The sequence below is a fragment of the Strix uralensis genome, chromosome 1 (assembly GCF_047716275.1).
Source record: "Strix uralensis isolate ZFMK-TIS-50842 chromosome 1, bStrUra1, whole genome shotgun sequence".
In the NCBI taxonomy this organism is placed as follows: Eukaryota; Metazoa; Chordata; class Aves; order Strigiformes; family Strigidae; genus Strix; species Strix uralensis.
This window is the reverse complement of record NC_133972.1, coordinates 126,858,605-126,882,297: the sequence shown is the minus strand read 5'-3', so window position 1 is coordinate 126,882,297 and position 23,693 is coordinate 126,858,605. Positions and strand designations below refer to the sequence as shown.

At 36.6% G+C, this 23,693-nt stretch overlaps 1 protein-coding gene across 7 annotated transcripts in view; it reads left to right on the top strand.

The window, feature by feature from the left end:
- Positions 1–23,693, top strand: part of TRAPPC8 (trafficking protein particle complex subunit 8) — a 55,570-nt gene that overhangs the window by 9,404 nt on the left and 22,473 nt on the right. For all 7 annotated transcript variants that reach the window (XM_074880172.1, XM_074880163.1, XM_074880180.1 and 4 more), the window contains 17 exons: positions 2,505–2,594; positions 3,911–4,085; positions 4,419–4,572; positions 5,695–5,782; positions 7,217–7,464; positions 9,022–9,137; positions 10,465–10,615; positions 11,917–12,017; positions 13,497–13,602; positions 15,153–15,284; positions 17,383–17,607; positions 18,664–18,772; positions 19,507–19,701; positions 19,874–20,004; positions 21,046–21,120; positions 21,827–21,953; positions 23,005–23,162. In XM_074880172.1, coding sequence (XP_074736273.1) covers positions 2,505–2,594; positions 3,911–4,085; positions 4,419–4,572; positions 5,695–5,782; positions 7,217–7,464; positions 9,022–9,137; positions 10,465–10,615; positions 11,917–12,017; positions 13,497–13,602; positions 15,153–15,284; positions 17,383–17,607; positions 18,664–18,772; positions 19,507–19,701; positions 19,874–20,004; positions 21,046–21,120; positions 21,827–21,953; positions 23,005–23,162 — 2,381 coding nt within the window. The remainder of the gene's footprint in view (positions 1–2,504; positions 2,595–3,910; positions 4,086–4,418; positions 4,573–5,694; positions 5,783–7,216; positions 7,465–9,021; positions 9,138–10,464; positions 10,616–11,916; positions 12,018–13,496; positions 13,603–15,152; positions 15,285–17,382; positions 17,608–18,663; positions 18,773–19,506; positions 19,702–19,873; positions 20,005–21,045; positions 21,121–21,826; positions 21,954–23,004; positions 23,163–23,693) is intronic.

Sequence of the window (23,693 nt, the reverse complement as noted above, 5' to 3'; positions counted from 1 at the left end):
CTTCTCAGGGGATACTAGCACTTTTCAAATTGGAACTGAAGTGCTGACTGTACTTAGAGCACATATGCCTGTGCTATATTGACATGCTTTCTGGAGTATAATTCTCTTAAAAAAAAAAAAAAAGCTTTCTAATGTATTTTAACCTAGTTTATAAGACTTAATGCTACCAAAACACATTGGTTACTGACCTCTCAACTTACAGTAAAGCTCTGTGTTGTGGTCTATAAGAGCCAGATTTTGATGTTTTTCAGTTCAAGATATTAACAAAGTTTATGCCTTTGGTTAGTAATAGCTATCCTTTCAATAGTGTCTGTTGAGATGCTGCTAAATGCCTTTATTTCTGATTTTGCTAGAGCACCGGTATCTGTGAAATTCATGTTGGTCAGTCAGGTAGCTAAACAGTAAAAAACTTAATGAAGTACACTTCTCATTCCTAAGCTGTTATGTACAAATATTGCTTACCAGCTTTTTTTCTTAATGATTTCTGAGCACGTTAACAAGTTTTCCTAAACTTCAGTTCTACTCATTCAGTATAATGGAAAGATATTACTGGAAAAATGCAAAACACAGGTCTGTGTACTTAAATGACAGTGTTGCTATGCACTGCTGTAGTGTGTTATGAAATGTTACATCTGTGAAAATACTTAAAAATACTGGTTTTGTTTTGAATATGGTGCATGTTTATTATTTTAAGTATCTATGATAAATTATCACAGCTCTATAAATGCTCTTGAATGGATACTGTTAATGCATGTTGTGGTTGTGTAGAGGGAATCCAGTTGCCTTTGTAGCCACTTCCAAGGTTCTTAATAGCCTGAATGAGAAGTGGGAGGGGATGGAGCCCCCCCCCCGCATGGTAGTACTTCCCTATTTGTAGTTGTATCAGATTTTAAAAGCTTTTTTTTTTGCCATGGTTCAGCTGTAAAACAGAAATGGAAAACTGAAACCAGCTTGAAACTAAAATGTGGTTGAAATTTCTGCCTTAAGTAGTTCAGCATTGTTTGGTTTGAACCGGAGTTACTATAAGGCTTTTTTATACTTGTGAAAAATATTCATGAGAGTCACTTTCTCATGGTTTGTTTTTAATAACAAGCTATGTTTTCCTTAATAGTTGGCATATTTAGGTGTAGGAGATAGTAAAGCCAAGAGCTTTTTATACTCTAGATGAGTGCTCAGAGAGCAGTTGCTGGAAAGGCTATAATCAAAAGCTAGATGTTTGTCTCCTGTTGATCTTTTGTGAGATGTGTAGACTGAGTTCAGTTATGAAGTGTGACTGTATCTGACTTCTGTGTGGATGAAGCCGGTGTAAGATGGCCTGACAATGCAGGATTAAACAAAATGCATTAACAATGCATTAGAAGATAATTCTGACATAAAAATGAAACTCAATTTCCTAAAGTCAGTTAAGAAATTGAGGTGGTGGGTTTGGGGGCAGGAGGGAGGTTTACAAAGCATAAGAAATTATTACGAGTTAAAGAATGTGTTTTCTTGGGGCCATATAAAGCAAAAGAAATCCTGAAGGTATTTATATTAATGCATTTTTTCTGTACTAGTTATTTGCTAGTTTGCAGATGAGTTTACACTGGATTCCAGCTAACTTCAGTGTGAAATCAGGCTATTGGAAGTGGACTGATTTTGCTCTGGGGTCTGTTTTCCACTCAAGGGAAGGAGTTGCAGAATTGAGATGGCATAAAACAGGCTTGAAAGAAGAAGTAATACTTTACTGCTTGACTGATAGTTGGAGCGGAAAGAAACAGACAAGATTTTTAAGTTCGTGTGTTCTTTAGATGACCCAGACTTACTTGGTTTCCCTTGATTTGTTGCTCTTAGAAAAATGAAATCCCTGTTGTGAAAGGGCATTTGAACGTGGCATGTTAACATTATAAGGCACATTAATGAGTGAACAACTCAGATCTGTGCTTTTAGCTTCCTGGATCTTTGCTTTGCCAGCTGACAGCTGAACTGTTTATTTTAGCAGTGCAGAGGAAGGGGACTACTGTCAAGCCGAGTCACAACACTTGCAGGAAGCTTTAGACAGACTGGCAGGATAGGGTTTTGGTAATCCTTGGTTCCTCTACATACTCAAAAATTAATTTTGCTTCTCAGGCAATTCTTACACCCATAGCTGAGGCAAATTCAGTGACTGGTAGAAGAATTGTAATTTGTTTTTTCTTTTCCAAGCATGTGTGGTTTTTTTAAAGGGGAGTGGTAAGGAGTAGTTACCAAGGACTGCATACATGTGAGCCTACAATATTGAGCAAGTTGGTGCTTGAGATACTATTCGGTCTCACGGGATTTGATTCAAAGTGTTACTGTTTCTCCCACTTGTGTGTATTTTAGATGCTTTCTCCTTAGACTGTTCCCCTTTTTCCCTGCTGTGCAAACCTTGTCAGAGTTTGCAAGTTTCACTTTTAGGTGTAGTCTTTCACATTTCCTTTTCGTAAATGAGTAAACAGAAGTTTTGCTGAATATTCTAATTCATCCTATCTTATTGTATATTCCAGCTACTACTCCTTGGTTTGAGTCTTACAGAGAGTGCTTTCTTCAGTCCATGCCTGCATCAGATCATGAATTCTTAAACCACTATGTTGCATGTATCCTTTGAGTGTTACAGACCTCTCCAGTGAAGGCTGTTACAGCTAGCTGCAGAAATGTAACTCAGACTTTGAAATTTTGCAACAACTTTTTGCCATTATGATTTGAAATACATATTTTTTCAATATGTCTAACTCTACAGACTTAATTTCATAAGGGGGTCGGGGTTTACTTTGTGGCTAGTGTTTTTTATGTTTTTAAATTACACTTTGCTTATGTGTCAAACTGAACTATGAGCTAATACCTGTACACTAAACTTCCTCATCCTAAAACACTGTCTGCTGTAGCTCTTTAGGTATCTGTTGACTGTCATTTATGAACAACAGAGGCTTGTGTGTTTGGGATGCACCTGCTGCTTTTTATAGCTTTTTCTAGCAGATGGAAGGGGGAGGTTGGGGAGGGTGTTCTGGAAAACTGGTGAACTTTGAGCTATTTTGGACAGAAAGAAGTCTGGAAAGATGCCTAAATTGCTTTCACTTTTTTTTTTAACCAAAACTTAGCCTGGATTTGCTTGTCTACAGGGAAAATAAAAATATGCACTGTTTCATGATGTAGCTGTTATTTAGATTTACGATAATTATACTGTTGCAGGTTTCATAACACCTACTCTGTTTCTAACTCTTTGCTGTACTTTATCATTTCAGTATGGTGGAGCAAGTATGTTAGTAGCTATTAGAGAACCATTTGTACAGAATTAACTTTGCAAAATATTGATTCTGACCTTTGACTTCTGAATTTTAGTAACATTTAAAGTACAACTTGCTTTCTGGCTTCTCTGAATTAATGTGTTTGATTTGGTGTATAGAAGTACCAGAGCAGGATGTTCCTTATTAATGATTGTGTAGTTGCATTGAGGTAAAAACTCTTCTGCTTTTTGCTCAGATGTTGCTATGTTTATGAACACTGTCTGTTATTGTTGCTCAGGTGATACCTTAAAGTCCCAACTCTCCTTGGAAGTTGAAAGCTAAAGTACATTGGGGTTGAGTTTGTTATATGTTTCATATGTGAACAGTTGGTCTGTATCTAAAACTGTAAATGAACTATTAGCAATTATGTATTGGCTTAAACTTGGATTCAGTGTCAGAATTGGAGCAAACTCCTGTTCCATCTCATGTTACAGATGTTAGTTAAATGACTGTTTAAATAGTGGTTATTTTATTGAGACTAAGGCCAGATTCTAATTGCACATACTTGTGTGGTAGTGTGTTTTACAGGCTTAAACATTTTACTTACCTACTTTATTTTATATACTTCTTATTTCATTATATGATCAGATCTGGGGTTCTTTTGGTAAATGTCCTTAACATGAATTTAGGTATGCTTGTAGTTTCTTCTAGTGAACCAGAGCCTGTGGAACAATTTCTGAAGCTGTCTCAAGAGCAACATCGAATTCAACATAGTAGTGAATACTTATATCCCAAGTGGTTTATACCAAACACGCTCAAATACTATGTGTTACTGCATGATGTAAGCACAGGAGAAGAACAAAGGTGGGTCTTCTGCCTTCAGTGAACTTACATGATGAACTCTTTGACTGAAACGTTTGCTTTTATAAATTCTGTTGAGATCAAATATACAACAGGATCCATTAACTAGTATGCTGACTATTACCAAGGCAGATTTCCTTAAGTATTATTTTTAGATCTACTTCTTGTTCATATAAAATGAAAAGAATCAGTCCTAGTTTCTGGAGATAGATGCTTTCTTTGCTAGCTTGCTGAAATAATTCTCAAAGATTCTCAGTTCCAGTCTTGTGTAAAGGACTGCTTCAAAAATAGGAGAATTTTTGACGTCAAGACAGGGTAAATGTTTTATTTTTTCAGAGCTGACTCCATTTACGAAGAAATGAAACAGAGGTATGGAACTCAGGGTTGCTATTTGCTGAAGATAAATTCTCGTGTGTCTAATAGAGGAACAGATGAACAGATACCAGATCCTTGGAGTCAGTACCTTCAGAAAAACACTATCCAGAACCAGGTATTGTACTAGTCTAAAAGCAATTTATAAGGTGCATATGAAAGCCCAGTTTAGCTGTGTTAAATTTTGCCTGAGTATTATTTATGTGTTTCTACAGAATAGGCTAACAGGCAGTCTTCTAACATAGCTATGACTTTTTGTGAGGGCATAAGATGAGTCCTCTCTCAAAGACCTGCCCTCTGTGCTACTGAATTAGACAATAAGGAGCACTGAAATACTAGACTGTGTGAAATAAACTCACGGGAGCACTGAAATAATAGACTTGTGGTTTATGCACTGACAAGAGCAAGTCACCTCAGAAATGTCCTATTCATAGTAACTTCCTACCTTCATTTTGATTAAATTTCTTCACTCCTAAAATTTGGGGTTTTTTTGCCAGGTCTTCTGTACTTCACTAGACAGTGTGGGTGTGTTTTATGGGGGAATGTGTGTTTTTTCTGGTAACATCTTGCAGTCCAGTCTGGTCTGTCATCTGCTAAGATGGCAAATGATAGTGTATGTTAGCTCGGACCTTTGAGTTCAGTTTGCCATAAATGTCTGTATTTTTGACTTCAGGGTGAAAAATATTCTTTCTTGAGTTTGCTTTTGACTGGCCTGCAGTTTTAATTGCATCTGAATAAAAGGTTTGTTTGTGGAATCATAGTTATTTACCAAATCTAGCTGACACTGGGAAGTCAAAACATCTCATTCTGTTAACTAAGAGGACCAGTAAATAGTGTTCCACCATAAACTAATTAGATGTCTTTTTTTCTGTCCCATGTCAACTGTCCAACATAAATGATTTTTTTGTATGAGCTTGTTTAGGAATTGCTTTAGGGAGCGTATTTTCACTGCTGCAGGCATTGCTGAGTAAAAGTTGGAGTTGCTTGCTTTAGTTGACAGTGAAGCTACTTGAGCAAGCCAGAAGATACTTCCTTCATTTGGTGAATATAAGTTTCATCTTTGCAATAGGACAGGTTCTTAAAGCCTCACAAACTACCTAAGAAATGAATATATACAAACAAACATACTTTCTTAATTCAGTTAACTGTTACTGAAGTTAACAACTACTGTTGACTGATTTTTGTGTGTACTGTAGTATTCTTAAAATTCTTACTACTTTTTCTTTTTTTTTTCTGGCAGGATTGCTATGAAGATTGTCCTTATACTGTCATTTCAAGCAAGAATACTGATCACTTGATATCAGATGGCTTAGACAGTGAAATTAAAGGTATTTTTATAACTTCTATCAAAACATTGATGTGGTAGCATTTATACAGCTGTCTCATGTCTTGGACATTAATCACTTGAGTGATTTGTTAGGGAATTCAAAGTAATAATTTTCTAAATGCTCAAAGGTAATGTTATCTGGTGTCCACAAAGAAAAACACTGTGGTGCTGATCTATTGAATTGGTGGTAATTGGTAGATGGCTATTGATGTATTGGGCTCATCTTCTGGAAGATTAAGCATATTGTCTGCAAACTCTGACAGTAGAAAATAACGTAGCATTAAATGGTTAGTTTTCATCATAATAGAAGTTCTGGTTAGTGTGCTCTGTAGCTTGGAGGCTGAGGTGGGTTTTTGCCCTTGTTTTTGGTTTTAAATCTGAAAATGACAGAGTAGTGACTTAATTTGTAAGTTGGCTGGAAGAACTTGCCTTGTAATTGAGCTTGTGGATGGCAGAGGACAGTAAATGAAATTGAGTGCAAATTAATGCATGATCTTTTAAAAACTTTTAAGGCAGCTATGTAGGATTCAGATGAGAAGCATCATCAAATAGGGAAGAAGTGGAGGTACTCCACACTGTCTGGCCTGACTCAGCTCAGACCCTTCATACCTGACTTGAAAGGCATGAGGAGACCTAGTGCACGTAGGAGAGCCTGCAGTTGCCTAACAAAGCATGTTTCTAGGGCTGATGTAGTCTGCAAGCTGGTGTTTGAACTTTACACACGGAGCTTTACACTTCCTGAGTAAAATCCATCAAGGATTTACTTTCACAGCTCAGCTTTGCTCAGTGGTAGGTAGGGCCAGATAAAGCAAACCAATTCTCTTATTTATTATTTCCTTTCTATGTAAGAGAAGTAAGTCTTAGAGGAAAATGGTTTCTCGGTCTAGTTTGGATAGCTAGGTGCCATAGTGGTCAGCAGCCCTTCTCACTGAACTAAGAGGACTTCAGAGTAGGTTGTTTTATGTCATGATTGCTTGCAAGGGCATGGAAAATGAGCTTGGTTTTTTTTTAGCCTGAAAACATAAACAGTAAAGAGTGAATGGATCCAATGGAGCCATTGTAGAAATTGCTGCATTTCCAACTTTTCATGAATATTTGATGTTAATGTTTTAAGCTTTCCTTTGCTGTTGTTGATACTAGTCAGCATACTTGGGGATTCTTTGCACTGTAGTTGAGAACCAAAAATATACGTACTTAGCCATGTTGTAGCTCCTGAGATTCCCTGAGCCTTCTGAAGAATGTCAGGAGGGATGTCAGGTAGTGCTTTGCTGCTGTCTGCTCAGCATTGATCTGTAGTGCAAAATAATTGGTGAATAGCTTTGTTTAATAGAGTTCTGAGTAAGGAGAACTTTAGGTTAATAAAAATGACATTTAAAACCAAAAATGTTTAATTAACTTTATACTTACTGGGGTTTTTGTTTCAATCTTTCAATAGATGGCCTGTCAAATAACTTTAAGACTCACCCCCTTCAACTGGATCATCCCAGCGGCAGTTTGGATAGCACTGATTACATGAAGGCTACTGCATCATTGCAAGATTCAAAGAAATCAAGTTCTGGAACACCTCATGGTGCTTGTTTAACACTCACAGATCACGATCGAATTAGACAGTTCATACAGGAATTCACATTTAGGGGACTTTTGCCACATATAGAGAAGACAATTCGGCAACTTAATGATCAGGTCAGTTTACTCTTAAATCTGCTGTAATAAGAAAGAATAGTTGGGGTATAAATCCAGTTATCCAAAAATATATTTTGAAATTATTACTACTTTCTGCATCTAATGATTCAATGATCCTATTGAAAACTAAAGTAAATTTAAGAGAAATAGCTGAAGTTACCATTTTTGCTCAATTTATCTTTTAAAAGAAAACAAAAACCAGTTTGTATCAACAGAGCCTCAGTGCAAGGTGGCTTCATGGTGAAAGCCTGTCTGAACTGTTATCAGGGATATCTGTCCTTGCTCCTAAAATCTTAATATTTTATGCTTTTGAACAATTCTGGCATGGGAAGCAAAATGTACTTTTTGTGTTTCAACATTAGAATGCACAACTAAAGTTAAGAAATGTGTTTTCATCAATCATTGTCTGCAAAAAAGCTGAATACTTAAATTGCTACTTCTTGACGGGGGGAGAAATGCATGGACACACTAAATCATGCAATTCTGGTTTGATCTCAGCAGTTTTTGCAACTGAATAGCCTTCTCTCAAGCTAGGATTTTTTTGGAAGTGTGATAGTTAATATCAAGTCCATGTTTAGTCCAGGACATGAATTAAAGTAATTTCCATCACAGTAAGATCCTTTCTTTTATAGGTGCTTCACTTTTATATGGTCTTAAACAGCTGGAGAGATTGTACTAATGTTAGTCAATCCATCAAATTACTGTATTTAGCATTAAACTTGGACCCATGTATCAGTGATCTGAACTCTTATTTTGACTGAACTGTCCATTCAGCTTATAGTTTTAAGTATGAGGGGTTTTGATACTCAGTATCATACGCTGTAAGGAACAGTCTCTCCCTAATTGACTTCTGTGAGTTTGTATGTGCTGATCATGTCTAGGCTTGGAAAATTTTATGAAGAAACATGAAAAAAGTGCATACATGAAGTGTAGCAAACAGCCTTACCATTAGGAATGTAGTAATACATTCCTGGTTGTGGTAAGAAAAGCATGATCTTACAATTGCAAAATTATCTTTAAAAAGAGATGTAGTTTGCCTTAGATCTTAGGAATCGTAATTCCCTGTGGAAGTTTCCTCATTAGTGGAAATTATCTAAAAGAATAAAGTTGTGTAACCTTGCTTGCAGGTATGACTAGTACCCTTGACACTTGAAATCAGTGTTCACAATGTGGTAATGTTTTATGTGGGTAGTGACAGGGAGAATGTTCTCTCTTGAAGTATGTACTTAGTCTAGATTTTAGAGATTAGATATTCTGTTAGATTTCAAACATATATCAAATGTTTCAGTTCTTAAGATTGAGATGTCTGCAGTTTACAGCAACAATAGTGAACCTCAGCTGTCTGAAGTAGAATAAATATATGAATTGCAGCTTCTATCTCAGCATCAGTGATTCATTCTCAAGGAATGTGCTCTTTGTTATTTTATTGTTTATTTCTGTTTTATGGAAAAAAACAGCATTTAAGAAGCCTTAATGAAGCTTGTGTTTTTATATTAGTTTAACTCATGTTAGCACATCTCTTGCAATGTAGTGCTCTAATTCAGTGTCTTTTTACAGTTAATATCCAGGAAGGGCTTGAGTCGATCACTGTTTTCTGCTACTAAAAAATGGTTTAGTGGCAGCAAGGTTCCAGAGAAAAGTATAAATGAACTGAAGAATACTTCTGGTTTGCTGTAAGTAATTTCAGCCCTTACCTTTAGATCTAAACTGAAAATGTACACTTTTTTTTTGGGGGGGGGAAGCCTGTGTTTATTTGGTGTTCTGCGAAGTGAACTAAATCAGCAATATTGTAAAAGACTTTAATTGGAGAAATCATGAAAAGTACTATACCTAAATGTGTACAATAAAGGAGTAGCAGAACTTAAAGAAAAAGGGGATAAAATAAACTGTTTACAGAGCCATCTTCCTGCTATATTTATAGTGAAGCTTTCTAAGTTACAAAGAATGTACATTTTTAAGAGTAATACTAAGAAAAAGAAGCTATAGTCTGCTGCAAGGGATTTTTTTTAAATTAGTACAAGCTTTTTCTTATTTAAGCTAAACACCATGCACAGGTGTTTTAGTTTGTGTAACTATGTAATTTACTACAGTTAAGTATATTGCTTTTGCAAGTATGAGAGCTAAATTAAGGGGAATTTCATACTTTTTGCACCTGTTTTTACACTAAAACTGATCTTTAAATTTTACCAGAATATTAATTCTGTATGCTTTGTAATTTCTCTATGAATGAGGATGTATAATAATGAAAAGCATTCTCTTCAACTGCCTTAACTGTAGAAGTCTAAACAGTTCTTGGACATTACCTAGCCAGAGTTAATGTCCCTGACACTTACATACAGTTCTAAATTTGTATGTTGTGTGTCTTTGGATTCATAATCAAAATGTGATTAACTTCAGCTTTCTGTATTGAACTTCTAAGCATGGCTGGCTTCCTACGAAGTTTGACTGACAAGTGTTTATGAAAATGTATTTCATCTTCACTGAACTGATTCATGTATATTTGACTAACCAAAAGTTAGACTGGTGCTTGCAGAGGACAGGGACTTGCCCAATGTTTTGGTATAAGGCATAGTTTTTCAGTGGCTTTTCCTTCAAGAGAAATGGGGAGAAATAACTACAACTAGGTGAAGTCAAAAGTCTTATTTTTCTTTCTTTTCATATAACTCTGTGTAGCTCTAACAGTTAATCTTATTGAGCAGTTTCAGTGATAGCCACATATTTTTTTTCAGTATTTCTTGGCTAAGAGGAATGCTTGCTTTGAATGTTAGTAGAACAGTGTATCTTGTTAATGGGAAAGTAGGGTGTGAAACCAAGTTACACATGCAGAAAGGAAGCAGCTTCACTTTTCTTAGCTTTTTTTTTTGGGTAAGGATGAGGCAGTGCGGTTTTTATTCATACTTTGTGAATAGAAATTTAAGATGACAGGGGATGACTTAAATAGAGCAAGACATGCTCTATAATTAAAATTATGACTTTGAATTTAAATATTTGTATTTATAGGTATCCACCAGAAGCACCAGAACTTCAAATCCGGAAAATGGCAGACTTGTGCTTTTTGGTGCAACACTATGAACTTGCGTATAGCTGTTACCATACAGCAAAGAAAGACTTCTTAAATGATCAGGCAATGCTTTATGCAGCTGGAGCACTGGTTGGTACTTCACATAACATAAACGTTCTGTGAACTTTTCCTAATAATCTCTAATATTTGTATAAGGTAACAAAATGCAGTCTCTTCCCTCCACCTCCAAATTTATAAGGGTCTTGTCAAATTTAGTGCATATATTTAGCAAATTCAAAAGTGTTCAGAGATCTGCTTTATGAAAGGAATAAAGGTGTGAAAAAAAATTGAAGAGTTAATTCTTAAAATGTGACATATGGAAAGAGAAAATACCTAGAATGCAACCTCCAGCAAAATGGATCTTTAAACTTGTAGTCTGATAACTCAAACAAGTCTGAAATAATTTTATAGTATCTCTTAAACTTTGGCAAGATACTTGCCAGGAAGTCAAGACTGTGTCACTATAAATATGGTATTGTACCATTTTAAGACCCTTGAGGGATATAGTTTGAGTATGTCGCTGCTAAACTTCACTGTAAACACATAATCATTCATTAATTTCTTTTGAGATTGAAGGTATACGTGGCTAAAATAATTTTCAACAAGGTAAATGGGAACACTGGGGAAAAAAGCTTGTTTTAACAATTTTTAGAAGCTATGTTTTGTAGACTTCAGTCTGGTTAACTTGATAATATTTGAAACTTTACTTTGTAGAGCTATGGAAGCATTCTTGTACACTGTCCCATCTTGATGTAAAACCTTTACATTTTCTGCATATTTTTGCAGTATAGACAGTTGCTCTGCATTTGGATAATCTGAAAAGTTATCTTAATTTCTGGATGAGTGGTTTGTAGAGGTCTTAATTATGAATTTTTGCAACCTACAAGTATTGGAAAATTTTTCTGAAGTAAAGACTATCTTACCTTCACCCCGTAAGGGAAGAAGTAAAATTTCAGAGTGCATGTTTACTAGAGTCTCCTTGGAAGCTGAGAATTTAACTTCATTTAATCAAAATGGAAAAAGGTCCATATCTTAAAATAGATGGTAGTGCTACTTTATCAGAAAGATTGTTCCTGCAGTAGGAAATTATCTCTTGGATTTGTAAAGCAGTACTGAATCAGTGCTTCTGCATAGTGTTGAGGGTACCATCAACTGAAAACACTTCTGTGAGTGTGTATATTTCTCTTGCTACTGTCTGGTTAATTACAAGCAGAGACATAAATAGGCTATTGCATTAAACCTTTTATCGGTGTCTTGGGTACACTTTCATGTGCTAGCAACTGATTAGATGAAGATCTTGAACTAGTAGCTGTTGAAACATGTTCCTCAGCATGTTGAGGTTTACAATTTGTTGAAAAAACTACAGTGACAGTATTGAATGTGTCTTGTAGGAAATGGCAGCAGTATCAGCTTTCCTTCAGCCTGGAGCTCCTAGGCCATACCCTGCTCATTATATGGAAACAGCAATTCAGACCTATCGAGATATCTGCAAGTACGTTGTTTACTTTCATACTGATCCAATGAAAGTTGAAAGACTTGGTGGTTTAACTTTCTTCCCCTGCACAGTGATAGTGCCAGATGAAAAAAATCATCATCATTCTGTGATCTTTTAGTCAAGAGTAAGATATGTTAGTTTATCTAGGATAACATGGAAGAGAATCTGTGCTGTTCTTAAGAGTGTTTATTAAACTTGTATATTGGATTTAACTGGTAAGATTTTGGTATTGGGGTGGCTGCGGGGATGGCTTCTGTGAGAAGACAGCAGGAGCTGCCCCCATGTTGGACAGAGCCACTTTTCACCCAGCTCCAAAATGGACCTGCTGCTGGCCAAGGCTGAGCTTGTCAGTAATGCTGGTGGTGCCTCTGTGATAACATACTTAAAGGGTAAAAATTTCTGCACAGCAGCTGTGAGAGAGAGGTGAGAAAATGAGAGAAACAGCCCTGCAGACACCAAGGTCAATGAGTAAGGAGGGGGAGGAGGTGCTTCCCTGCAGCCTGGGGAGAGAAGACTCTGGTGAAGCAGGTTGTCCCTCTGCAGCCCATGGAGAACCAGAGTGGAGCACGGATGCACACTGCAGCCTGTGGTGGACCCAAGGCCAGAGCAGGTGGATGTGTCCTGAAGGAAGCTGCGGCCTGTGGAGAGCCTACACCAGTGTGGGTTCCTGGCAGAATCCACACTGCAGCAGTCTGTTCCTGAAGGGCTGTACCCCATGGAGAGGACCTATGCTAGAGCAATTACTGAAGAACTGTTATCTGTGGGAGGGACCCCATGTCGGAGCAGGGGAAGAGAGTGAGGAGGAAGGAGCAGCAGAGATGAAATCTTATGAACTGACCATAACTCCTTTTAGCAGTCCCCCGGTGGGGGGTGGGTAGTAGGTAGAAGAGTTGGGAGTGAAGTTGAGCCTTGGAAGAAGGAGTCAGAGGAACGTGTTTTAGCGTTTTTATTTATCACTATCCTATTCTGTTATTAATCGGCAATAAACTAAATCTTCCCCAGCCTGTGACTGTAACTGGGGAGTGATCTCCCTGTCCTTATCTCAGCACATGAGCTTTTTAATCTGATTTTCTCCCCCTGTCTTGCTGAAGAGAGGGGATGTGATAGAGCAGCTTGGTGGGCACCTGCTACCCACCAAGGTCAACCCAGCACAACTTGTTTCTGACTGTTGGACTTCTTGCTTATCAGATCATTTAGTTGGATCATTTTAGTTGATATTTTTATAAATACAGTACTGCCCTCAAAAATGCTCTCTAGCTTTGACTTTTGACAAGCTGCTGTTATAGTAGGATAGGACACTTAATGTGTCAATCTATATGTGGTTGTTTTGCAGGGGATGAACTTCCATATATTTTACTTTAAGAAGGATAAACAGCATCAGTTTGTGATATGGAGAAAATTTGTCAGATTTGAGGTGAAAAGTTTTCCATGGTTTATTTTGATAAATATTTATTAATACACTTGTTTTTGCTTTAGGAACATGGTTCTGGCTGAACGTTGTGTGCTGCTTAGTGCTGAAATCTTAAAAAGTCAAAGCAAATATTCAGAGGCAGCTGCTCTTCTGATTCGTTTAACCAGTGAGGTAAAACACTTAGTAGCTCTTTCTACTCTTACCCTCCCCCTGTTTGTTTACTTAACCAAGCATTTCTAGGTTAGATTCTAATTCTTGTCGTATAATATTTTCTAGCCAAAGGTAGCAAATGAGCTGGTATAAAGCATGAAGAAAACTCTGTTTACACTGCAAGTGAAGAAACTAGTACTGTTGTTTTCCTTTCTAGTCAAGTGACTTGCACATTTAGCATGTTTAAAAAAGCATTTGTTATCTTTGGCTTTATAACTAACTTTCTTTGACATCTGCTTAGCTCTTGTATGGCATACTTTCAGTTTAAGAATTTATGGGTTAAAAGTATTAGCATGGCTTGCCAGAGCCACAATGGATACTATGCCACATATAATCAGAAGTTCTCTATAGTTTAAGTAACTCAAGGTACTGTAGTTCAGCTGTTATGAATCATTAGAATCTTACTGTGTAAGTGAAAGCTAGTCTGAACACTTCTTAATTTCCACCAATTAATATTACAGCATGGAATTAGCCTCTAACAGCTCAGAAAGTGTCTTGCTTGAAAAGGAGTGAAACAAATGTAATACCAGTAATAGTATAGCATCTTCTGTGTAGCTTGGAAGAAAGTCTAACAGTTAGTTCTGGCTTTGTGGCCAGCTGTGCCAAATGTAATGCTTTTGAGACTTTTTCCTGGGACAGATTAAGCACTGAATAAATTTGTGTAGTTCTGTAAGTTTTCCCTCAAGTGTCTTTGGAGCTTCATTCTTGCCCTTTCAACTTAAGCTTGCTGCCAGAATTTGTGTGAGCAGCATAAGTTATTTAAGCAGGGAATTGAAATACTATTGGCTATGCACAATCATTTTACAACTTAAAATTATATGTAGTATGCTTGTGGTGCCTTCTGGCAATTGCAAGGAAAATCTTCACTACTATGTAGGTGTCTCAGATTATATTTGCAGTTCAGACACATAACTGGACATGACTGATAGCATGGAGTTGAATTGTGGTAAAATCAAGTCGATTGTGTTCTTATTGCTTAAAGTAGTATAGCTGTGTCTTGGCATGAGAAGAGAAGGGGTTAATAATAAGACATTGTACATTATTAAGAAATAATCCTGGTTCTTGTGATAAAAATGTACGAAGTTCCATTGCTCCATTTTTCCTTCATCCTATTAAAGGTCTTATTTTTTTTTTTATTTCTAGCCTTAAAATCTGCAGGGGGAGGGGGGAAAAAGTAGCAGAGTGCTTCACAGGTAATAGTAAGTGCTAGAAACCATAGCCTGAGTAACTGAAAAAGCAGAAAATACTACTTTTGTCACTCATACTGAAACAGGTTGATAGATAAATCTCTCTCTCCACCGGAAAAAAAATACTGGCATGTTTGGTATTGAATACCATACATATTACTTCTCTTTTATATGCACCACATATAATGTTTATATATAAAAGAATCTTCAACTTCACAGCACTGTTAGAGCTGACTGTCCTTGTTTAGCATTAAAACAAGGCCACTGTTATCTTTATGTTTGTATTCAACTTTGAGGCTAATTCTCCTTTTTACTTTTAAATAGGATTCAGATCTTCGCAGTGCACTTCTGTTGGAGCAGGCAGCCCATTGCTTTATAAACATGAAAAGTCCCATGGTTAGGAAGTTTGCATTTCATATGATATTGGCTGGCCATAGGTTTAGTAAAGCAGGTCAGGTAAGTATTATCTTTCTGCATGGAAAATATGCCAGGTATTTGATGCTTTGAAAAACATGTTAAATGTGTCGTTTAGGTCTGGAAAAAGATGCTTAGCTTTTGACACTTGTGTTAGTCAGAAATACTCAGTTCTGTGATGTTCTGAAAATGACTTCTGCATTGGTCAGTTTAGTCTTCTACTTTTTGTATTTGAGATAATGCCCAAGATCACTGACTTGTTTTCATTTCTGGGTCTCAAGTTTATACACACTGAAATAGAAGGCTTTTTATTTGGGTAAGGGAGTATTTTTTTACTCTTGAGATAAGAGTGAGTTGCAGGAGTTAGGGATTTGTTAAACTCTTCATTTATTAGAATAATAGCAAAATTTAGATACCTGTTTTTCCTGGTGCCTTAACCACATGCTTTTTAGTGGAGGTGCAGGTGTGTGGACAGTTACTACAAGACAAACTAAAGTGTTTCTTTATGGCTGCTTAGACTTAAGTAGTAATTAAGCCAACACAAATCAGATTGGTTTTACTACCATTCACATTCCTGTGCAGGCAGCTCTAAGTGTGGTAAATAAACTCAGAAGTTTGTTGGACATAACTTGTCTGCTTTATTACTGCCTCATCTGTAGGATGGACTCTCTAAAGATAGCTTGTGCTTGATTCCTGCTGAAGTTAGCCACCAGAGTTCAGTTATGGGGTTGTCCTTGAATACAGTCAATTTCAGTTTATTGATAAGTTACAAACCTGTGATAGAAATAAATTTGTACTGCAAATCAATAATATAGGAGAACCCAGGCATCAGAATTGTTTGAAACAGAGCCCTGTGGTCTTGGGGGGTATTTCTTCCACCCCACCCAATCTTACTTTTAGAATCCTGGTAAGGACCAAATAAAGTATTGTTGTATTTTTGGCTTCTGTATTTAAAACCACAGATGTGAAGAATAGTAGGAGTATTTCCTACCTCCTCCTTTGTTTTCTTCATGCAGTAGTTTCCCTGTCTATTGTTATGACAATACAGTACTGACAGAGAGATATTGATTGAAGTTTTTTTATTTATTATATCTCACTCCTTTGCCTGGAAGAGAGCATGCATTTTGTAACGCTTTGACTTTGTCTTTATGTAACAGCTCGCTCTCTTGTTGTTTGTGTCTAATTCTTGTAGGGATTCTGGTTTCTGCTTTTTTAGTATTACAGTAAATGTAGGTTATTTTTTTTTCCATATCCTTAGAGGCACAAAAGTGTTAAATGCTATCGAAGAGAAGTCAGCCAGGCTGCTCAGCTGCATACTGTAATACTGTATTTTAAAGTGTCAGTAATATCTGCTGTTGTTAAAGATTTGCTGCTTGTAATCTGCTGTCGTCACCACACCAATTTGAACATATCTTAGATTTTTCCCATTACTGCTGTAAATAAGGGAATGCTGTTCCCTTTTTTTAGAAGCTGAGACTTGCCTGTACAGTGAATACCTATGCAGATGTTCAATACCTAGACTTGGGACTGAATGCCCAGGTCCTGATGTATGTACAGGAAAGGAACTGGAGCTGATTGGGAGCAGAGCATCTATCTCCCAATGGCTGATGCGATTGGTAATTTTGTCTTGTATGTACTGTAGGGCTGTGTTCTGTTGGCTTGCTTGGCAAGGATTTTGTCCCAAGTGTGTCCACTGAAGAACAATTGACTGGGGGTGTCACACTGAAAGTTCAGCTACAGAGCTGAAATAAAATGTGTTAAATCTGGTTTATGTCCTGAGACTTGGCAGTACTAGCTAGACTTTAGCAGTCAGTCCTAAAGCAACACAGAACACCATTTTAGAAGTAGTCTTCTGGTGTTATCTGCTTTTTTAACTTACTACTGTTACACTGGTCTTTGAAAACATGAACTTAATCTGCAGGCTAGGCTCTGTACTGTAGGAACCAACACTTCTGTGCCTAGTTTAATGTTGACCAGATGCTATGAGGTGTAGTTCTGCAAACGTTACACTTAGCATAGTGGGGGGTGATGGTAAAAACATCAGTAACTTTTGTGACTTCCTGTTCAATCTTCCTTATATTACAATTACAATGAGTGGTTAATGGGATTATTTGAGAAATGAACTTTTTTTTCCTTTCAGAAAAAACATGCCTTACGTTGCTACTGTCAAGCCATGCAGGTTTACAAAGGGAAAGGCTGGTCTCTTGCAGAAGACCATATTAACTTCACTATTGGTCGTCAGTCCTTTACACTTCGTCAGCTTGACAATGCTGTGTCTGCCTTCAGGCATATTTTGATCAATGATAGTAAACAACCTCCAGCTCAGCAAGGAGCTTTTTTAAGAGAGTATCTTTATGTTTATAAGGTAAATGATTTTTCATTGTCTTCATTCCTTGAGTAATTGGTAATTTTCTATTAAGTCATTAAATGATTCTGTCATACCTGCTTTGTTCCAGGGTTGTTTTTTTATTTAGTTGATGGGTTAATTTTTTTATTTAAACTTCAGTAAACCAAATATACTGCATCTTGTGTGTGTATTAAGTGTACTCCCACTGATGGGTGTTAGTGTGACTTCATGTTTTTATTACAGTTAAATGAGCTCTTCCTTTTGAGGGTCATGGCTGAATTGCAGCTAGTGATCAGTTTCTTTTAGAGGAAGTGGATCTTTTTTGGTTTGATGAAATTATAAAGATTTTTTTTTAAGGCTTTCGATAATAAATGTTTAATAAAGACTAGGTAGCTCTGTCACCTTTTCTTGGTACTATAAAATACTTTCCATTCATGTTGTAGTGAAACTTACTGTTTAATATGGGTTTTTATAGTTCAAGTGACTCATTGAGTTGGCTGTAAGTTCGTGAGTGATTCTGGATTGTAGTAAACCATGTACATTGTGGGGTGTTTAGTGCTGATACCACCACACAACTTGCAGATGTGTAGTTAGTTACTGTGTTTTAAAGCTTGTAAACAGAATTTCTGTGGTGTTTGCGAAGTTATGGTAAACTGGTGTTTGAGTCCACAGCTCAGCTGTGGTGAGGGTCTTGTGTAATGGTGGTGATGTAGTAAACATAGTTTATCACCTTGTGAGTTCGAGTCAAGCTTTGCATCAAATAAAGCTTGTAACAGCCATGCAGTTGTAATAGCAATTAGAGTGCTGGATTAAAATCATTATTCTCCTTTTTCCATAATGCTTTCATGAACTTTAAACTCTTACTGAAGAAAAAATACTACTTCAGACTGTGAAAGCAGAAGAAACTTATCAAAACAGTTAATTGAGATGATTCATTCTGCCTTAAAAATACTACCTGTTCAGACATTGAGTGCTTATAACTTGGCTTCCTTACCATTCAATCATTGGTAATGTACAGCATGGATATCATGTATTTGCATAATGGTATGACACTGTTTTCCTCCTTTGCTCCAGAATGTAACCCAGCTATCACCTGATGGTCCCTTACCACAGCTTCCTTTACCATATATTAACAGCTCAGCAACCCGTGTTTTCTTTGGGCATGATCGAAGACCAGCAGAAGGTTAGAAAACTTTATGTAAAAAGATTGAAGTTCCTTATTTATGGAACCAAAATATATGCAAGAGTTGGTGTAATTTTAAAAAATTTATCATTATGTAAAACTAATGTAACATGGTCACTTGTTAAGATTTCAAAAGAAAAGCTTAAGCTTAGTATTTACTCACTAGATGTTTTCAAACTTCCTGTGTAAATATGAAGTCTGCAGATGCAGATGTTCTGACTTCCACTATTTTTCATAGCTGGAAAGCTTCAGTGTAAGTCTGTAATGAGCTTCATGAAAGGGATTATTAATGCTTTAGCAAATGGTAGACGCTAGTGCCAATACTCGAAATTAGCTTTACAGTTAACTTCCTCTTGGATGAAATGTTTAAAACACTGATTCCTGATTGTAGAGTAAGCTAGGTGGAAATTCATGTGTGAACCAGGGCTGTACTGTGGGACTGTAGTCTGTCATTAAAGTAAAAATAATTTGTAAGCCGAGTATATCATGTAGCATGCTAAAATCTTGGAATTCCACAATTGGCAAATAGAAGTATACTTATCCTCAATGTTGTCTTCCATGTGTGTATTTGAAAATGTCTTGCAATTCACTGCCTTAAATCAATTGTAACATAAAAATGACAGTGACTGAGAACTTAAATTTTTTAACAATACTTACCAAATTGCTGGTGCAGCCCTCTGTTGCAACTGTTGTGTGCCACTTCTCATCTTCTAAGATTGCTTTACTCATACTAGGTGAAAAGCAGGCAGCTACGCATGTAAGTCTGGATCAGGAGTATGACTCGGAATCATCACAACAGTGGAAGGAACTTGAGGAACAGGTTGTTTCTGTGATAAATAAAGGAATAATCCCTTCAAACTTTCAACCAACACAGTTCTGTTTAAATCGCTACTCGGATAACTCCAGATTTCCACTTGCTGTAATAGAAGGTAAAATTAAGATTTATACATTTCAGAAATAAAGTGAGTTAGAGAAATATGTCCAATATTTCCTGTGTTGTTGTAGATTTAAACCAACATTTTTGTGCTTTGAGTTAGGTGAAACTTCAGATTGTGGTGGGGATAGCCTGTTGTCATTGTTTTCTTGAACTTTTTTTAATAGAACCAATAACTGTAGAAGTGTCCTTCCGAAATCCTCTGAAAGTTCCACTTCTTTTGACTGACCTTTCATTGCTGTGGAAGTTTCAACCTAAAGACTTCAATGCAAAGCATGATGGAGAAACAAAAGAGCTGGTAAGGAAAGCTTGATCCTTTTTCAACCCAAACCAAATAGCTACAGTTACAGAGTATATATAAAGTCTTCAAAATTTTGTAGTGTGAAAACAGTTGGTTTAAGTGTAAATTGAAAAAAAGAAAAATAGTAGCTACTGAATTTCCTTATGCATTGTTTAGATTTTCCAGATCCATAGGGCACACGGCCAAGTTAACAAACATTACTGTAATGAGTATTGTAAAGCTTAATGCAAAGCAAAATACCTCCAACATTTCATTGTATGTGAAGTACATCTGTTTTGAGTCTCACTGGCCTTGACCAGCAGAAATGACTTGCAGTGTCAATAGGTATATTGTCAAATACCTTTTTCTCACTGGAGCTATTGTATATAGTGAAATGTGTGTTCTGAAAAGCTGTGCTGGTATGATATAGGAACATCTTCATATCTCAATTAGAAGAAAAATGAAAATTTATTGAAAATTAATGATTTGAATACTTCTGTTTAATTAAACACTTCAACTAGTAATGTCAAAACTTTCCTCTGAAGGACTGTTCTTGTGTTCATGTTTTTAAATTTTTAATATGTTCTAATACTGAATATTATAGTAAATTCCTTAATAATCTGGTTTCCTGGCCAAGAGCATTTGGAACTTAGTGATTTCTAAAGGTGCTGTAGGTGTTTGCCAGAGTTATAAACATGGCTTCATATAACTAAGTCTTAAGGATTACCATACACTTTTCCTTCTGGTCTGAACTGCTACTTTAATGATATGATAAATGCTTCTGTGAGTATCAGTGAAATTGATTGGGAATAGTTCCACTTTACAGTGATAAATCTTAAATTTCTCTCTTACGTAAATGTTTGCTGAGCACTCTAGCTGCTTCTTTAATTCAGAATGCCTGAGAAACTGGGCATACAGTACCTGCTGGTCCTAACTGTCTGCAGTTTAAAATTTGTATGCTTTTTCCTTTACGCTTCAGGAAAGGTGTGGGAAGTAATATTTATGGCACTTTTCTTTCCAAGAGGTAATAGTATCTGAAAAGCTGTTTCTTCTTTTCAGGGAACATGTGATAATGATATGATAGGAACTGAAGCAATAGCGGAATTTCTCATTAATAGTGAGGAGACAAAAGTGGTAAGTACTATACTTTGTTTTAAAAATAGTCTTTTCAGTGTTGAACTTAAGGGTGGAGTTCAGACTTGTTATGATCTGACCTTAACGCTAAACTTGCAGAAGACATTACTGATATATGAAGTACTGGAACTTCTGGATCTCATGAGTGTGTATAAATATATGAAGGGAGACTGTGATAGGACAAGAGGCAGTGGGCACAAACTGAAACATAGGCTCCATCTGAACATCAGGAAATGCTTTTTGGTTTGTTTTTTTACTGGGATGGTTACAGAGCGCTTGAGCACAGGCTGTCCAGAGAGATTGTGGAGTCTCCATCCTTGGAGATACTAAAAGCCATTTGGACATGGTCCTGTACGGCTGGCTCTATGTGGCCCTGCTTGAGCAGGCAAGTTGGACAAGACAACTTTCAGAGGTCTTTTCCAAATTCAACTGTTCTGTGATTCTTCATCTGGTAAAGTCAGTTTTTGTTACAATTGAGGATTATTTCCTAATGTAATGAGCATCTGTCAGCTGTGGACTGATTTTGTAAATTCTGTGTATATGACATTTTGAATCCAGTAAATGACCTGTAGTTATTGTATGCAGTTACATCTGACATGACTATAAAGTAAATGTAGCTGTGAGTGTCTTTAGCAATTTGACATTTAAATGTAATAATACTTCTTTCTAGTAGCAACAACAACAAAAATTTAACATATCTCCACAGGCAAGACTAAAGCTCTTTCCCCATCAAACAGGGGAGCTACATATTCTGGGAGTCGTTTATAATCTTGGCACTGTTCAGGGTGCTGTGACATTAGATGGGATAGATCCTTCTATTGGATTACAGACAGGTAAGTGTAATATTATCTTGTGTGTCTTGGGAAGGGGGAGCCGTGGCTTCGCTGGGTAGAACTAAATTCTAGTGTTTAACGTTTGACTATCATGGTGGAAACCCTTCCTCCAGGTAAGGATGTAGAAACAAGGGAAACAACTGGAACAGGAGAAAAATGAATAGGCTCTTGTAGGAATCCCATGAGAAAGGAAGTAACCTCTGCCAAACCCATGCTTACTCATCTTTTTAAATTAGTGGAAATTCTGAAACCATTAAAAAACCCCAGACTTTAAATATTCCATCTATGCCATGTTGAATCTGTAACAACTTTCACTGACTCTTTTGCTATTCACTTTTCTGGGTTTTTTTGCTTTGTTAGCTTGCAACTTTTGTCTAAATGTTGCACTGTAGTTCTTTGCATAGATTCCCAAATTTAAATTTGTCTGATAAAGTCAAGATGCTAAAAAAATTTTATTTTGGTTCTCTTTCCTTTATGTCAACATATAAATAGCTTATTAATTGCATGTTACTTGATCTGGTTTGAGTCATTCATCTGAAACTGTCACTCACAGGGAAAACTTAGTTGTTGGAGGAAGTGGGGATTAAAGCACATGTTTGAAAGTGTCTATAAGAAATAAGCGTGCTTAGCTATCTATGAACTAGAAACCTTTGGAATAAAAAACATTTGGAGGGTGGTGACTTGTCTTTGAAGAAAATAAAAATCTTTTGGGTGACTTTTCCAGCTTGGCAGAAATTGAGAAAGAAAATAAATGCATCACCTTCATGCTCTATGTGCGCACCTCGCCCCCCACCCCTGCCGTTTGTCAAACTATTAAGGGTCAGAGTAAGTCCACAACATGGATAACTGGCTCTCTGAACTCATGATAGCGATGTGTTGTGTGACAGTAAGCTTTGAGTAGTTCTTTGTCGGTGATGCTGCTTAATTGGTGAACACTGGATGTGCCCAATGATTTTTGAGATTGGGTAGGGAGCTTTGGATCACTTCTCAGAAAAAAGTTAGGAATTACTTTTTAAAAAAAAAAAATCAAACTTCTAAAAAATTGTTTCAGGAAAGTTTGTCTCCAATGGATTATCTGTAAGAGGACGACAAGATTTAGAAATCCAAGGGCCTCGACTTAATAACACAAAAGAGGAAAAAACATCTATTAAATATGGACCTGATCGACGTTTAGATCCCATTATTACAGACGAAATGCCTTTGTTGGAGGTATGTAGCTACTTTCTATTGGCAGTTTTGAGCAAATAGCCGAATCCAGAGCTTGTAAATGTAATTCTAAAAAAAAAGTCTTTAGACTGTGTTAATGCCTGAATCTTTCCAGTTAATTTCTGATCTGTCAATTGCAAACTTGTGTGGCTTTTTTTCAAGTGAAACTTGAAGGTTCAAATTAATATCATTCTGAAATTGTTATATTCCCTTTAGAATTTCAGTTGTCAGCAGCTTTTGCAGCCAGATTTTAAGGTGAGGGGGAACAGGCAAAGAAGCTTTTTTCTGTTTGCTTGCCATTCATCTAGAATAGTTCCAAGTTGGCTAATTAAAACACAGTGGTTTTCCTTACTAGGGCTATTAAAATGGTATGACTACCTGGTTAATGACAACACTCTATTGAATAGACTATTTCAATTGGAAGGGACCAACAGTGATCACTGGTCCAACTGCTTGAACAATTCACGGCTGACCAAAAGTTAAAACATGTTAAGGGCATTGTCCAAATGCCTCTTAAACACTGACAGGCTTGGG